This window comes from Oncorhynchus kisutch, linkage group LG13 (genome assembly GCF_002021735.2).
Source record: "Oncorhynchus kisutch isolate 150728-3 linkage group LG13, Okis_V2, whole genome shotgun sequence".
Lineage (NCBI taxonomy): Eukaryota > Metazoa > Chordata > Actinopteri > Salmoniformes > Salmonidae > Oncorhynchus > Oncorhynchus kisutch.
In genome coordinates this window covers 77,207,333-77,223,173 of record NC_034186.2, presented here as the reverse complement: position 1 = coordinate 77,223,173, position 15,841 = coordinate 77,207,333, and the positions used below count along the sequence as shown (strand labels likewise).

General features: G+C 42.3%; 2 protein-coding genes across 5 annotated transcripts in view; one reads left to right on the top strand and one right to left on the bottom strand.

The window, feature by feature from the left end:
* Window positions 1-403: 403 nt before the first annotated feature.
* The window catches only part of LOC109905709 (ribonuclease P protein subunit p38), a 47,169-nt gene continuing 31,731 nt past the window's right edge, over window positions 404-15,841 (bottom strand). Inside the window, exons 1-2 of one of the 4 annotated variants that reach the window (XM_031787506.1) lie at window positions 14,173-14,263; window positions 404-1,583 (exon numbers count right to left, since the gene is read on the bottom strand). In XM_031787506.1, the coding sequence (XP_031643366.1) occupies window positions 702-1,577 (876 nt within the window). In that variant the 5' untranslated portion in view covers window positions 1,578-1,583; window positions 14,173-14,263 and the 3' untranslated portion in view covers window positions 404-701. Of the gene's footprint in view, window positions 1,584-2,110; window positions 2,249-14,172; window positions 14,264-15,841 lie in introns of those variants that run through there. The other 3 variants (XM_020503251.2, XM_020503243.2, XM_031787505.1) reach the window with 3 other exon arrangements.
* Window positions 2,419-10,018, top strand: LOC109905731 (acyl-CoA-binding domain-containing protein 7-like). Its single transcript, XM_020503289.2, has 4 exons — window positions 2,419-2,970; window positions 5,274-5,391; window positions 5,708-5,770; window positions 9,711-10,018. The coding sequence occupies exons 1-4, from the start codon at window positions 2,959-2,961 to the stop codon at window positions 9,776-9,778; spliced, it is 261 nt and encodes an 86-aa protein (XP_020358878.2). The 5' UTR covers window positions 2,419-2,958; the 3' UTR covers window positions 9,779-10,018.

Genomic DNA, 15,841 nt, shown 5'->3' with positions numbered 1-15,841 from the left:
GCCAGATCAACATCGCCGGGATAGGTATTTTGCGTATCAGCAAACCATGTTATAGCAATCTGGTGCCCGACAGTACGGCCGATGACGTGGCACGCAACCATTGGTTGATGCATGCAAGGGAAGATGACCTATGTTAATGGCACAGAACACTGGGCATCCAAATAAAGATGGCTGAAATAGAACTGATCCCCAAAACCGTGAATCTGAGTCAGCCATGTGTTTATTAGTCCCAGAGGCACCTTGAGTGTTGGATCTGTTGTGAATGTGTACTTCAACTTGTTTAAATTTGAGCACAAGACAGTTTTTGATACAATGCAGATACCCCCTAAAGTCCTTGCCTTATAAGATTTTTTTTTTTATATAGCAACATGTGTAGTTTTTAAATAACACACTTTTCTCTAACTGAAAAACAGTACTTTATTGAACTCCTTGGCAGGCTGTAAAAGAAATGAGGAATTAGAACCAGCAGTGTTTAAACAGGACCTCATTCAAATACTCACTCAAGCTATACCAGCATGATGGAATAAACTCATCTAGACTTTAAAAGATACATCTGAGTGTGCTGTCTAATTTATTTTATTTAAGTCCTCCATGGGATTTTGGGAGTGTTTCCTCCAGATTGGTAGTAGAGATCACCTCCAATCAGCATCCAGGGCCGCCTACACTACCGTTTCATGTCATCTTTTGTACATAAATTGCTTCTACTTTTTCTTAGTCTTTGGTTTCCGTATTTTATAGGGGTTCGGGATAATCTTTTTCACTTTAAGAGGCTGAAGTACGCAGGATGGACATTCTGTAATGTCTGGAGAAATGTCTTCAATTTTCCGTTTTTGGCCTCTTGTCTCCTCTCCCTTTTCCACCTCCATTTGCCCTGCAGCTGTTCCCTCTTCCTCTCCTACCTGCCCCTCAACTGTTGCACCTGTTTCACTGGGAGGGCTTGGTATCCAGGCAACCTGCAGAGCAGGCACTCTAGGTACAATGGCTTCCACAGTGTCGGAGAACGTCCCATCCTCGTTCCTGTCCCCTTGTCTGAATCCCAGTGCCAGGACGCACTTCAGCCCCAGCAGTCCCGCCACACTCTCACTGAGACGCGGCAGCTGGCATGCCGCCACGCCCCGCGTCCGGCACAGCGCTATCAGGTGGCTCGTCATGTGCGGCGGTTTGACCGACTTGCACACGAGCACCAGCCGGAGCTGGTTCCTCTCCAGAGCCTTGGTGACCTCATTGATGCCGATGGCCAGCTGCCTCCTAGCGGCTACGTCAGTCCAGCCTTGCTCTCTGGGTTTAACAGGACATTCCGGTGTTACAGTGTCGAGGGTTATCTGTGGGGGCTCAGCTACCGAGTCATGTCCTGTAGGTGGGTTCTTATTTCTCTTTTTCCCCCACTGTCGAAACCCTTTCACCTCTTTCTTTTCCAGGCCAGTTGCTGACAGTTTGCTCTTCAGAGTGTCCAGGATGAAGTGTACATCATCACTCTGCAGCGGGCTCCATTGCAGTCTGTAGGGGGAGTTCAGGGACGTCTTAGCTGGGATCTGCTTCTTCCGCTCCTTTTTTGACACTTTGCCTGGAGTGGCCATCTTTATCTGGAGTGAAGAAATGAGGAATTCACATGAACTGCTGACTCAACTCCCTTGTAATCACATTTACCAGCATGGTAGCATATAAATATAATCTATTCTATTGCTCTAGTTATGTGGGGTAGACTCCTTGAATGTTAATTCACAGTAGTGATTGAGGGATGATGCTGGCGTGGGGCTTAAACCCTGTTAGCACAGTACAACCTTTGCCATAAAAACGAACACCAAAAAAATATCGCTACAGCCTTTGGCTATGAGGGTAGATCTGGAATCAAATTACATCGTCAAATAAAGTCAAATGCGGGCTCTGTACTGTGGTCCTCTAACCTGTATGTAAAGGTAGTACGTTTGCCCTGTAACAATGTTTCCCCCTCTATCACTACTACACATCACTTAGCTAGCTGACTAGTTATTCAGCGACAGACATTTCCCAGCATGTCTATAGATATAGCGAGTAGTTTTAACAAGTTATCAAACAAACCTAAATTAAACATATCGAGCTGACAAACTGCCATAGTTAGTTATATACTCACAGCCGTCGGGTTTTTACCTCAATTCTAACAATTAAAAAAGCAATTGTAGGTCAGTGCACACAACTAATGTGCTGTGTCCATGGGCGCAGCCATATTGTATGTCTGCGGTTGATGACGTTTCAACAGAGCCACGCCCCTCAAACCCGCATAGAGCTAATCTATTTGGCCGCGAGCAAAAGGCCACCAAACTATCTTCTAATATTATATTGACAATTTACTAAGAAAAACCAAAGCCACTTAATAATACTAGCTACAAACCATATGACCCATCAGAACCACTGGAAACCACGGGATGCTACCAAGCCTTCAGTCTCCCGAATCAGACCCTCAGATGCACAGACTTCTGAATCAGAACCACAGACTGCTGAATTAACTGAGTCCAGCTGAGCTTCAGTAGGATGGCAACCTACCATCTCTCATCCTCCATGAATCACTGTTTCTACATCCAAATTACAAAATATAACACTGCCTCCAAATGCTAAACATGCCACACATTCAATCCAAGTCAATTGTCCCTATATTATAATATTAATTGAGCTACACAATCAATTTTATACAGTATGATTTGGTCATGAAACGCGAACAATCCAATATTGACTTGCATTGATGCGAGTGTCCTTTTTAAATCTTATTTTATTTTAGCGTCCTTTACGCGCCGCGTCTCGGTATGTTTGGTCAGCCAATCAGCTGTCTATCCACCCCACTGCGGTCCCGACTCCGGAGGCATTGACCGATATTTACTGTAAGCTCCCAGTCTGTTACAGCTGCAGTCAGAGCTATTCACACAGCCGAGAGGACACTTTGGGCTAATACTACCTACAGTAGCCTACGGAGTTGAACTTTGCGAGATGTCTCTTCAGGTAGGCTATGTTTTCCCTGGCGGACACATCTTCTATCTGAGTGATGAGTCGATCAAGATAACGGGGTTAGGCCTACGTTTTTATAAGAGATGCGAATGGTCGACTGATGTGGTAGCTGGTGGTAGGTAGGCTTGTACATACGCATATAGACTACGTTTACCGTTATGTTCTTTATTTACTGAGTCATGCCTGTGTATTGCTTTAAATGCGTATGAAATTTAGAGCTTGATTTGCTGGCCACCTCGGAATGATGCGCAAGGATGCTGATGTGTATTGGATACCAGCTGCCGTCATCAACAGAGGCCCTTGAGATCAAATATTAATGTTTCTACAGACTGTAGTATGCAGTGCTGTCACGCTTCCAAGACCAATAATAGCTAGGCTACTGTAACCTATTAGAATTAAACATTGCATGTATTATAATTAAGCAATAATGTTGTTTCTGTGCTGCTCCCACTATGTACACAGCACATTTTGCAGCGTTAAATCAACACTTAAAGAGTTCATGTTATCTACTATCTCAGAGTACATATGCTCCCACTCTACAGAGTGTAAAAAGTACTTTTGTTATAACACTTAAATGTAACACTACGAAAGTCTAAAGAAATAACACTGCATTAAACTTTACAGTGTTACTCAAATGTAACACTATGAGATAATGAACTGTGTTATTTCTGTTCAACACTAGTGTTGATCAAGATTTAACTCCTATTAGTGTTAAACAAAAACACTGTTACACTGTTTTGGGTTTAAAGCCTAATTTGCATATTTCACATGGTGACTTTTCTTTTTGAGGGAATAGAGTTACCACCCATGACTCCATTTGTTAGTGACAGAGACATAGTTGTTGAATTATTTCATTTTAAAGGCCTGTGGCTTTCACCAAATAATTACCTAGCTGAATGTTATCATTAAAATTAAACTTGACAATACATTACACATATCATAAGGCCTTACTTTGATGGCCTCAATTTACCCTAACACAGTGGTGTTAAGAACCTCCTGGTTTACAGGCCACATTAGGTCTGCAAGTTACATTATGGTGGCTTGCAAAGTGATGTGTAGTTCTTATTGTAATCCAGCCAGAGTTAAGATATCCAACAGTTGGAATTTTTATTCACCCGCAACCTACATTCAGAATGACTGTCAGGGTTAGGAAACTTGATTAAAAAAAAGACAACCTAAACCATTTGAATAGGAACAACTATTTCAGTAACAGGGGGGAAATAAATCTAACCAACTGATTGTATTAAAAACCTAGAGTCACAGGTCCAATATACAGGGGCTCCCGGGTGGCACTGCAGCTCAGTGCTAGAGGCGGCACTGGTTCGATTCCAGGTTGTATCACAACCAGCTGTGATTGGGAGTCCCATAGGGCGGTGCACAATTCGACCAGTGTCGTCCTGGTTTGGGTGGGGTAGGCCGTCAATGTAAATAAGAATTTGCTCTTAACTTGCCGAGTTAAATAAATATTAAATAAATACAGGTGTGCCAAGCTTGTGGTGTCATACCCAAGAAGACGCGAGACTGTAATCGCTGCCAAAGGTGCTTCAACAAAGTACTGAGTCAAGGGTCTGAATACTTATGTAAATGTGATATCTGTTTTAAATTTTTTATAAATGTGCAAAAATGTCTAAAAACCTGTTTTCACTTTGTCATTATGGGGTATTGTGTGTAGATTGATTAAATAATTTCACCCCTCATCAATTTTAGAATAAGGCTGCAACGTAACAAAATGTGGACAAAGTGAAGGAGTCTGAATACTTTCCGAATGCACTGTACACCCCTTTTTTTTTATTTTGGTTGTACATTTGATCTTCCTACAGAGCAAGTTGGCCCAAAACCAACCAGAAGAAAGTTTAAAGTTAAAACCAACCAGAAGAAAGTTGAAACAACCAGATGATTTGACAGTGTCAACCTTCTTCTGGTTGGTTTTGGGCCAATTTAACATTACACTGTAGTCAGATTGAATGAATGTACAACCAAATAGTATTTTTGTTTAATTAAAACTGCATGTGGAACATAAATTAGTTTGGGGGGTTTCCTTTCTGATTAGATGAATGTGCCCATTGTCCCATTTAGCCTTGCTGTTTTTTTTGATTGGAGATCTGTGTAAAGTAGATTATTCATGTGAACAAATTGGCATCGACAGGTCTAAATGGAATAAGGACCCACTGTTTGGCTGCTCAGTAGTGGGCAGTAATAGGCTGTAGTGCTGTAGATTAGGTTACATTCTGGAGTTTCTGTGCTGTATTGTTTTCCCATCTGTCCCTTTCCCTCCATTCTTCCATCTCTCCGTGCAGGTAGAGTTTGAGCGAGTAGCAGATGATGTGAAGAAGGTGAAGTCCAGACCTTCAGACCAGGAGCTGCTGGACATGTATGGTCTGTATAAGCAGGCCATATTTGGAGACATCAACATTGGTATGGAATTTTCTTTGTGCCATTTAAAACATGCTAATTGAAATACTTCATTGTACAAAACATACACAAATGAAAGGACCATTACAATTATATGGAGAGAATAACAATTATTTTAGCAAATTCTGGGTAGATAGGGCACTCATCTCCCAGATATCAGAACACTGCTTTCCAAACTGGCCATATCAGATACCCACACTAGTATTGGTAGGACACAAGCCTAACCTTAAATCTGGTCTGGTTCCTCTGAAGTTCTCTTCATTTTTTTTTACCAGTCACCACTGATGTCCTAAATACTGTCCTCTCTTGTTCTCCACAGACAAACCAGGCATGTTAGACATGAAGGGAAAAGCCAAGTGGGAGGCCTGGGATTCTAGGAAAGGTAAAATAAAAAGATGTTGTCTTCTCTCAGAATGTAAAAAAGGAATCGCCTCCACACTAGCCCTCCATCCTATACCCTTGTTTCAGTCTTTGGAACATTTGAATCAATTATGAACATTTAGTGAACAGAATGCTACAGCAAGGGGTAATGATAACCCCCCATCTAGAGATTGTACTTGACATTGAAGGCTGCAATCACAATTCACCAACACTTTTAACTGAATGTATACGGGTGCGTGAGTGAGGGAGAGTGTGTGTATGTGTGATGATGTTGCTCTAATTTGAATGTATGTTACCAGACTTACAGTGGTAAGAATCCAAGATGGTAGCCAATCAGTCTGTCCGTTTGTATGTGTGATCCTTGAGAGCAGAGTTTAAGAGTTGTTATGTTTTAATGACCCTGGTCCTGTTTACAGAAGAAAATACTTTTTATGTGGATGCTGTATATAACAACTATTATTTGTATATCTCAGTCTCTATTTTACTTATACAAAGATTTCGGAAGAGAAGGACTTTATTTTTTATTACACTTTTCTGGAGTTGGAGCTCGCCGTGTCATGAGCGTCTGTCTGCGCGCAAGGCCTGCTACGCGAGCGCAGGTGAGCATTGACGACTAGGAGCGGAAAAGCGGTTATCGGATTGGAAAACCTAATGCACCGTGGGCATTGGGAAAATCTACCTTGTTATACACTACGTCTACTGGTCGTTGCACACCTGTGCTGAAATACCTCTAAAAACTGGCATTATGTATCTGTTACTGTGCCTGCTCTTTACTCAATGCCATCCTGGATTAAATAGGCTGAATGGTCAATCGGTGAGTGAATTATCTTCGCTTTATGCCCTACAATTTTCAAACACTCCGACGAGACCATCATGTCAATACCACCAGGAACTTGGTCTCTCTCTGCAATTGCATGTGTACCACTCTCAAACGCAACTGGACCTACACTTGATGGCATACTTCCAAAATCTCAAACTATTGAATTACTTTTTTTCTGTGTCGAAAAACTCGGTTCGTTTTATTGACAATGGTGTTGGCTCCGCCAAGTCCTCGCTTATTGGGCAACTGAGATATATTGTTGTGCTTTTATTGATGATCTCTGGTAATGTGCGACCAAACCCTGGGCCCTGTAGATACCATGCAATCTTTACCGACTCCATATGATTTTAAAAACAGAGCAGGTTTTGGCCTCTTGCATGTTAATGTCAGAAGAATATATATATTTTTTTAAATAGACATGATTAGAATATGGGCCAAAACGACATGCAGACGTAATGGTTTTATCAGAAACTTGGCTAAATCTGTGTCAAATAACTGGATTTTTATTGATGGGTACACGTTTTTTTTAGAACGGATCGGATTAGTAAAGAACGAGGGATTTATGTTAAATCCGAGTTTAACACCTCTGAAATTCTCTCGATTACCATAGCCAAACATTTTGAATTGCTTGCGGTTAAAGTTAACATATATATATATAAGGACTCCCACATCACCGTCGTCGGCTGCTACAGACCGGCTTCGGGAGTCGCACTAAACTCTCTTTCTGATGTCCTGCACAAGCTAAATGACCCGGAATTCCTTATTTGAGAATATTTGAACTGGGACATGCTTACATCTGTATCTGACTCTTTTAAAGAACTGTGTGACTCTCTGAATCTCGCTCAAATTAATTAATGCGCCTACAAAACCGAATCCCAGAGCACCTAACAAATCAACGCTATTGGACACTATTCTAACGAATACCCCTCACAAATACACATCGACTGGGATACTCTGTAACGATGTCAGTGATCACTGTGCAATTGCTTGTTAGAAATACAAAAGTGACCAAACCCCGTTATATTTTTAAAATACATTTTAGACAGTTTGATGAGCAAGCGTTCTTACATGATCTGTACTATAATATTGACAGTAAGTCTGATTCCCGATGTTAACACTGCCTGGGACTATTTTTATATGATATTTGTGATAAGCATACCCCTGTGAAGAAATGTGGAAGGAACAATCCCTGGTTTTCAGATAACTTGTCAGAATTAATTAGAAAGAGAAATCTCTTGGGCTCAAGTTAGACATACAAATGCTTCTGTTGACTGGGCCTCCCTCAGAGCCTAAGAAACAAATGCCCAGGATTGATCAGGAAGTCCGAATCAGATTACTATTTAGATGCAGTCACAAAGAACCTAAACAACCCTACCAAGTTCTGGAAGCTAATCAAATCAGTGTCAGGTTCTAATGTATCCCCTGGCCTTCCTGACCATTTAATGATAGATTCTAATGAAGTGAAGGATAAAGCCCATATTGTAGGGGTTTTAACAAGCACTTCATATCTGCTGGTTCAGTTTTTGATAATGGTGGGTCCCAGGCCTCTGTTACGTCAACTATGATATAGGCCCTCGTGAAACATTTGAACTTTGAGCCTGTTCCTTATACTGAGGTCTATAAAGCACTAAAGGCTATAGACACTAAAAAGTCTGCAGGTCCAGACAACCTGGACCCCTACCTCTTAAAGATAGCAGCTGGTATTATTACTGAACCTGTGGCTCACATTTTCAACTTGAGTCTCTTGAACAATTCCATACCCAGCATTTGGAAATCAGCTTATGTCCTCCTATCCCTCAGATGCTAATAACTATCGTCCTATCTCTAAACTCCCTATCCTGGCAAAGGTCTATGAATCCCTAGTGAACTCGCAGCTCTTTTATTTTAATTTTATCAAAGGTCTTTGATTCAGTTGACCATGAATTATTGCTAGCTAGACTCAGAAACATTGATCTCAGTAAAGGGGCAGTATATTGGTTTAGGAACTATCTTTCTGACAGAACACAATGTGTATATACAGACAATCACAAGTCTAGCTTTCTTGAGATTAATAGAGGTGTGCCCCAGGGTTCCATTTTAGCTCCTGTGTTGTTCTCAATTTTTATTAATGATTTGGGAAATGGGATGCAACCAGCAAAGTTACATCTATATGCAGATGATACAGTCATATATTCACGTGCTCCTTCTCTGGTTCAGGCTGTTGAAGAGCTCCAGACTGCTTTCAGTCACAGCAGGCCTCCCTTTATAGCCTCAAACTGGTCTTGAATATACAAAAAACTAAATTCATGACCTTTACCAGAGCTAGAACTCAGCCAGAGAAGGTTAGCATTGTCACATCTGGTGGCTTATCCATTGAAAAGTGTCTTCCTACAAATAAATAGGTATTTGGTTGGATGACAAGTTGTCCTTTAAAGTTCATGTGGATAATCTTGTGACAAAGCTTAAATTGAAATTGGGTTTTTATCTTAGTAATAAGGCTTGCTTCCCGCTTATGGCTAGAAAGAAGCTTGTTCAGGCCACTTTTCTTTCTGTAATTGATTATGGTGACTTGTTGTATATGCTCACAACCTCCTCCATCTTACAGAGACTGGACTCTGTTTATCATGCATCCTTGCGCTTTATCACTCACCCACCATTGCACATTGTTCCAAATGGTGGGTTGGACCATTTGTATGTGTTCATCTACAAAGCCCTTTTGGGTAAACTCCCTCTTTACCTCTGTAGTCTGGTCTCCTTCACCACCAACAGTTACCATTCCCAGTCTGCTAGGTGGTTGCTACTTAAAGTCCCCAGGACATTCACAGTATTAGGCAAGACTGCCTTCTCTTCTTGTGCACCAGATGCATAGAATAATCTACAATCCATGCTTCATCTAGATATGTTAGTGCCACTGAATGAATTTAAAATATTGATGGGAGACTCTGTTACGGAGGAGTGTAGTAAGTGCTTTTTTTAGGCTGGATCATGTTGTTGTATTGTTGTATGTTTTTATTTTGTAATGGGATTGTTGATTGTTGCTGCCTTCTTGGCCAGGTCTCCCTAGAAAAAGAGACTGGTCTCAATGGGCTTTTCCTGGTTAAATAAAAAATATAAATGTTGTATTTGTGTTCTTATTTTCTAGGTATGTCCAAGGAGGATGCCATGACAGCTTACATCGCACTTGCTAAGGAGATCATCAGCAAATACTAATATGATGATGAAGTCGTATCCAGGGTGTGACTAGAAATGGTTATTATGAGGAGAGCTGTATCTCATTCAGCCACAAGCCATAGGTTATGAGAAGCTACTGCACTAGGAACATGATACATTTTTTCTCCTTAGATTGACCTTTCTTGACTTTTAAAATGTGGAGTTTTTTATTTGATATCAACCCCTGTGCACTTTTGGGATGTTGAATTTATGATTTAATAAAACATTGTTTTAAATTACGCTCAGTCTATTTTATTTGTAGATCTATGATGATAAATGAGGGAAATATTCTGTATTTTATATGTTCCTGTCTTCTTACCTCTAAAGATGACACACACTATTGAGATATCAACACGGAGTGATTCATTAACAATGCACAAGCTCACTAAGCATGAAAACATAATGAACAGTGTTTCCCATAACATTATTTTATCAAATACTGAGTTTTTAAAGGGTAGCTCTCTCTCACTCACTCAGACAAGTAAAGTCCCCACCACCCCCTATAGCTCTGTGGCCCTCCTTATAAGTATCTCTGCTATTAAGCCCTGTTGGCCACTGCAATAATTGCAGGGCTAGTTTGCAGGCTAGGTTGAAAATAACAGTCATTATTTTTAACCTAGGTTGCAGCTAGGAGCTTTAATTTACACGGTTGCCTGGAAATCGCATTTCTGGAACAGACTTGTGCCTCACTTCCTGTTTATGTGCCTTTGTAGCAGAGACGGTATGGAAATTCCATTCCTCCATTATCTCTGTTGTAGCTAGCTGGTATACCGGTCATGGGTGCACCTCAGCCACACTCAAGGTACTCAACGATATCATAACCGCCATCGATAAAAGACAGTACTGTGCAGCCGTCTTCATCGACCTTGCCAAGGCTTTCGACTCTGTCAATCACCATATTCTTATCGGCAGACTCAGGAGCCTCGGTTTTTCGGATGACTGCCTTGCCTGGTTCACCAATTACTTTGCAGACAGAGTTCAGTGCATCAAATCGGAGGGCATGCTGTCTGGTCCTCTGGCAGTCTCTATGGGGGTGCCACAGGGTTCAATTCTCGGGCCGACTCTTTTCTCTGTGTATATCAATGATGTTGCTCTTGCTGCGGGCGATTCCCTGATCCACCTCTACGCAGACGACACCATTCTATATACCTTCGGCCCGTCTTTGGACACTGTGCTATCTAACCTCCAAACAAGCTTCAATGCCATACAACACTCCTTCCGTGGCCTCCAACTGCTCTTAAACGCTAGTAAAACCAAATGCATGCTTTTCAACCGGTCGCTGCCTGCACCCGCATGCCCGACTAGCATCACCACCCTGGATGGTTCCGACCTAGAATATGTGGACGTCTATAAGTACCTAGGTGTCTGGCTAGACTGCAAACTCTCCTTCCAGACTCATATCAAACATCTCCAATCGAAAATCAAATCAAGAGTCGGCTTTCTATTCCGCAACAAAGCCTCCTTCACTCACGCCGCCAAGCTTACCCTAGTAAAACTGACTATCCTACCGATCCTCGACTTCGGCGATGTCATCTACAAAATGGCTTCCAACACTCTACTCAGCAAACTGGATGCAGTCTATCACAGTGCCATCCGTTTCGTCACTAAAGCACCTTATACCACCCACCACTGCGACTTGTATGCTCTAGTCGGCTGGCCCTCGCTACATATTCGTCGCCAGACCCACTGGCTCCAGGTCATCTACAAGTCCATGCTAGGTAAAGCTCCGCCTTATCTCAGCTCACTGGTCACGATGGCAACACCCATCCGTAGCACGCGCTCCAGCAGGTGTATCTCACTGATCATCCCTAAAGCCAACACCTCATTTGGCCGCCTTTCGTTCCAGTACTCTGCTGCCTGTGACTGGAACGAATTGCAAAAATCGCTGAAGTTGGAGACTTTTATCTCCCTCACCAACTTCAAACATCAGCTATCTGAGCAGCTAACCGATCGCTGCAGCTGTACATAGTCTATTGGTAAATAGCCCACCCTTTTTCACCTACCTCATCCCCATACTGTTTTTATTTATTTATTTTTCTGCTCTTTTGCACACCAATATCTCTACCTGTACATGACCATCTGATCATTCATCACTCCAGTGTTAATCTGCAAAATTGTAATTATTTGCCTACCTCCTCATGCCTTTTGCACACATTGTATATAGACTCCCCCTTTGGTTTCTACTGTGTTATTGACTTGTTAATTGTTTACTCCATGTGTAACTCTTTGTTGTCTGCTCACACTGCTATGCTTTATCTTGGCCAGGTCGCAGTTGCAAATGAGAACTTGTTCTCAACTAGCCTACCTGGTTAAATAAAAAATAATAAAAAATAAAAATAAAAAATACAATGAAATGGCGCTTGCTACTGAAGTTAGCCCAATTTTTTCCTATGGCTTAAAGCTAGCTATGTTATATAAGTGTTTTCTACTTCTTTATTATGTATGTAAACACATTGGTCGACAAGACGGAGCCATGAAGGTCAGACAGCATGGTTGTTCAGGAGAGGGTTTTAAAATCGACACTGTTGATTGGCCAGACAGCAACGGTACCACTGAACAATGTTAGCAAGTAAGTTAGCGAGCTAGCTAAAGTGTGCTGAGACTTGCGTTACATCGATGGACTTCCATCGCCTGTTCCAATACGGTTCGTGACTGCACTGTAAAAACTTGCCATAACAAACACAAGGACTGGGTCAAATATAATGTTTCACCAACTTCCATTGAGAGATCCGACCGATTGAGACAATGGCTAGTTGCCCTGAACATTGACGCCAATACTCCGACTCCGACATTTTTTTCCAGGGGACTATTATGAGAGAATGGAAATGTCAAGCAGTAAGATTAAAAATTATGTCCCATCAGTAGGCATTCTATGCACGACATGTAGGCAAGCCATATAAACGGACATATGTTTTCTAATTCTTTATTATTGTGTTAAGAGGGAGCCATCGAGGACAGACGTCATGGTTGGTCAGGAAAGGGTGTTAACACAGTCACTGTTGATAGGCCAGGCAGCAGTGCCACTGAAGAATGTTGTCTGTCCATTGAGGAGGACCAGTGCGTAAACATTCAGCCCAGAAGCTCAGATGAGTTAAACCACGGGGAACAGGTTATGATGCTGCTGTATGAGATGGGTTTCAGCATGCATATGAATCAAACACACTTCATCATGTAGCCAATAACACTGATCTCTGTTTTCTTTTGATTAGGTGAGTGAAGTGTCAGTGGGCCTGCCGCGTGAATACAAAGATGACAGTTGTTCCCTGAGAATGGAGAGGAACGGGTCTGTGAAGCAGGAGACTAGAAGTGTTGCCTCCTATAGCGAGGAAGAGAAGAAGCTGTTGGCTGCCATGGTGTTTGAGAAGGGGGAACTGGAGCTGACTGGCTCTCTGGTGATGGAGGTGACTGAGGATCTACAGTACAGTGATGCACTGCACCCAACGGAGGAAAGGGCTCTGTACCTAGAGGAGGAGAAAGGAGATGAGAGACAGACAGATGAAGGGACTGCCCAGCAGAGTGGAGCAGCAGGCTAATGCTGAGTGGGAACCCTCAGTGGAGCCGGAGGTGACTTTAGATTCTGTGAGCGAGCGAGAGATGGAGCGCAAGAGACGGAGCGAGCGAGTGAGTCAGCGAGAGATGGAGCACAAGAGACGGAGCGAGCCAGCCTACACTCCACGCCGACACAAGAAGCTGTGTGTGTGATGGCCAGCCTGGGGAGCCTGTTGGGTTTGACAAACTCTGCATGCGGTTCCACGACCTCGACAGTTATGAGGAGCACGTCCGTCGAGAGCACTCCAAACGCTCACGGCCTCTCTGTCCAGACTGTGGCATCTTCATCTCATCATTACTCAGTGTGGAGCACCAGTGTGAACAAGTTCAAGCTGTTCTGTCTGTGGGAAGCGCTGCGTGGATGAAGCTGGCCTCAAGCATCACCAGAGGCTTCAAGAGCATGTCTACTCCTGTAAGTTCTGCCTCAAGCACTTCAAGGCCAGGAAGACAAGCAGACCCACGAGAAGGACGACCACCAGGTCAAAAAGTTGCACTATAGGTGCTCCAAATGCCCCTGGGGATTTTACAACATCTTGAAACGGAACCGCCATTTCAGAGAGCATGAGTCCAAGAGACATTTCTAACACGTGCTACAAGGAATTCCCCCAACTTAGCAAGCTTGAGAAGTACGAGCTGAGCCACAGTGACAACAAATCTTCCAGGTAGGTGTTTTATACTGCATACTCTGTTTGATACTGAACACATCTCCCTCTGAAATGTATGTTTTGTTTGTTTGTATTATCAGCTGAACTGCAAAGTGTTAATGTTTTCCATTACGTTCTGCTCCTGCTAGGTGTCAGGTGTGCCAGCGTTCCTTTGCCCAGGCCAGCCAGCTAAAGTCTTACCTGCACGTCCACACTGGGTAGAGGACCTTCAAATGCCAGCGCTGCGTCAAGAGCTTTGACCACAACGTCAGCCTCAAGAACCTTGTGACACGCTATCACCAAGGGGAGAGTGGGGAGGGAGGGAGGTGCAAGAGCGGAGGAGCAGGCGACAGTGGAACTATGAACCTGAGGAGGAGGAGCGTCAGCATTAGAGTGATTCTGACTTTGACCTGGAGGAAGAGGAGAAGACAGGGAGTAAAGGGTAAGGTAGTGGAGGAGGGGGGCACTGGTAGAAGCCTCTAGGAGAGATACAGTGGGGGAAAAAAGTAATTAGTCAGCCACCAATTGTGCAAGTTCTCCCACTTAAAAAGATGAGAGAGGCCTGTAATTTTCATCATAGGTACACTTCAACTATGACAGACAAAATGAGGGAAAAAAATCCTGAAAATCACATTGTAGGATTTTTTATGAATTTATTTGCAAATGATGGTGGAAAATAAGTATTTGGTCACCTACAAACAAGCAAGATTTCTGGCTCTCACAGACCTGTAACTTTTAAGTGGGAGAACTTGCACAGTTGGTGGCTGACTAAATACTTTTTTGCCCCACTGTACATGTGGACACTGCTGTTGAAAAGCTGGATACATTATCATCACCACCCCAGAGAGAACCAGACCAGAACCAGGAGCCATCTACTGGTGTCATTAAAAAAAAGTCTTATCGGTTTTGTCATGACCATAATGTTTTGGCTTTGAACATTTCTTAGAACTCTTGAGGCTGTTGTTTTTTCACTTCTACAGTTTATGTTTAAAGATATATATTGTTAAAGAAAATGTGTTTCACTGTTCTATATCATCAAATGTCAAGGAAAAATCTGATAGGTTTGTAAAGGGAATATGTTACAAAGAATTTCCTCCCCACAGATGTTATTGACTGATATATTGCATTTTGAGTTCTCCTGGCTGGACCGGCCCACTAGTTAAGAAGCACAGAGATAAACTCATCTTGGATATAACCAGCGAGGAAGCAAGAGGCTTGACTCCGCTCTAAAGTCTGTCAGTACAAAAATACAATGTTAACCAGTGGGAGTGGGGATTTTCTTTTAGGGAGATCAATGAGAGAATGTCGAATTTGGTCAACAGTTAAATAAAGGTTACATACAAACAAAAACCATCAAATTAAATGTCTAATTTGCTGCAATGTTTAATTTGATCGAATTGAAGTTTCATCATGTTTATGTTGATACGAATTTACTGATAAGTGGGCGCATGTGGCATTTCGGGAACTTGGAGAAAAACAATTTTATAATGGAGTTGTGCTTGTTGTTCTCACACATATCTGCCCTCTCATTGGCTAGAATGTTTATTTGGTCATTTATCTTACCCCCAGTCCAGTTGTGGGCAACACTTTACCTTTTGAGTGTAGTTCGCCATAAAACCCAAAGAAGAATACATAGCTCTTGCTCTGTGCCTACATTCCCGCACAGTAGGTGGCGACATGCACTTTTTAAAATGTTTTTTTTATTAACAACAAATCAATACATAAAGCACATGAGGGAACACAAGCATACATAGATTACAAATAATGGACAATCATATAGTGGTTGGCAGGATAATATTTATGAATAATTTTAAAGGAAACTTCCTTAAATTTGTTAACAAGTAGGTATGTGTGTGGCAACATCCAAACT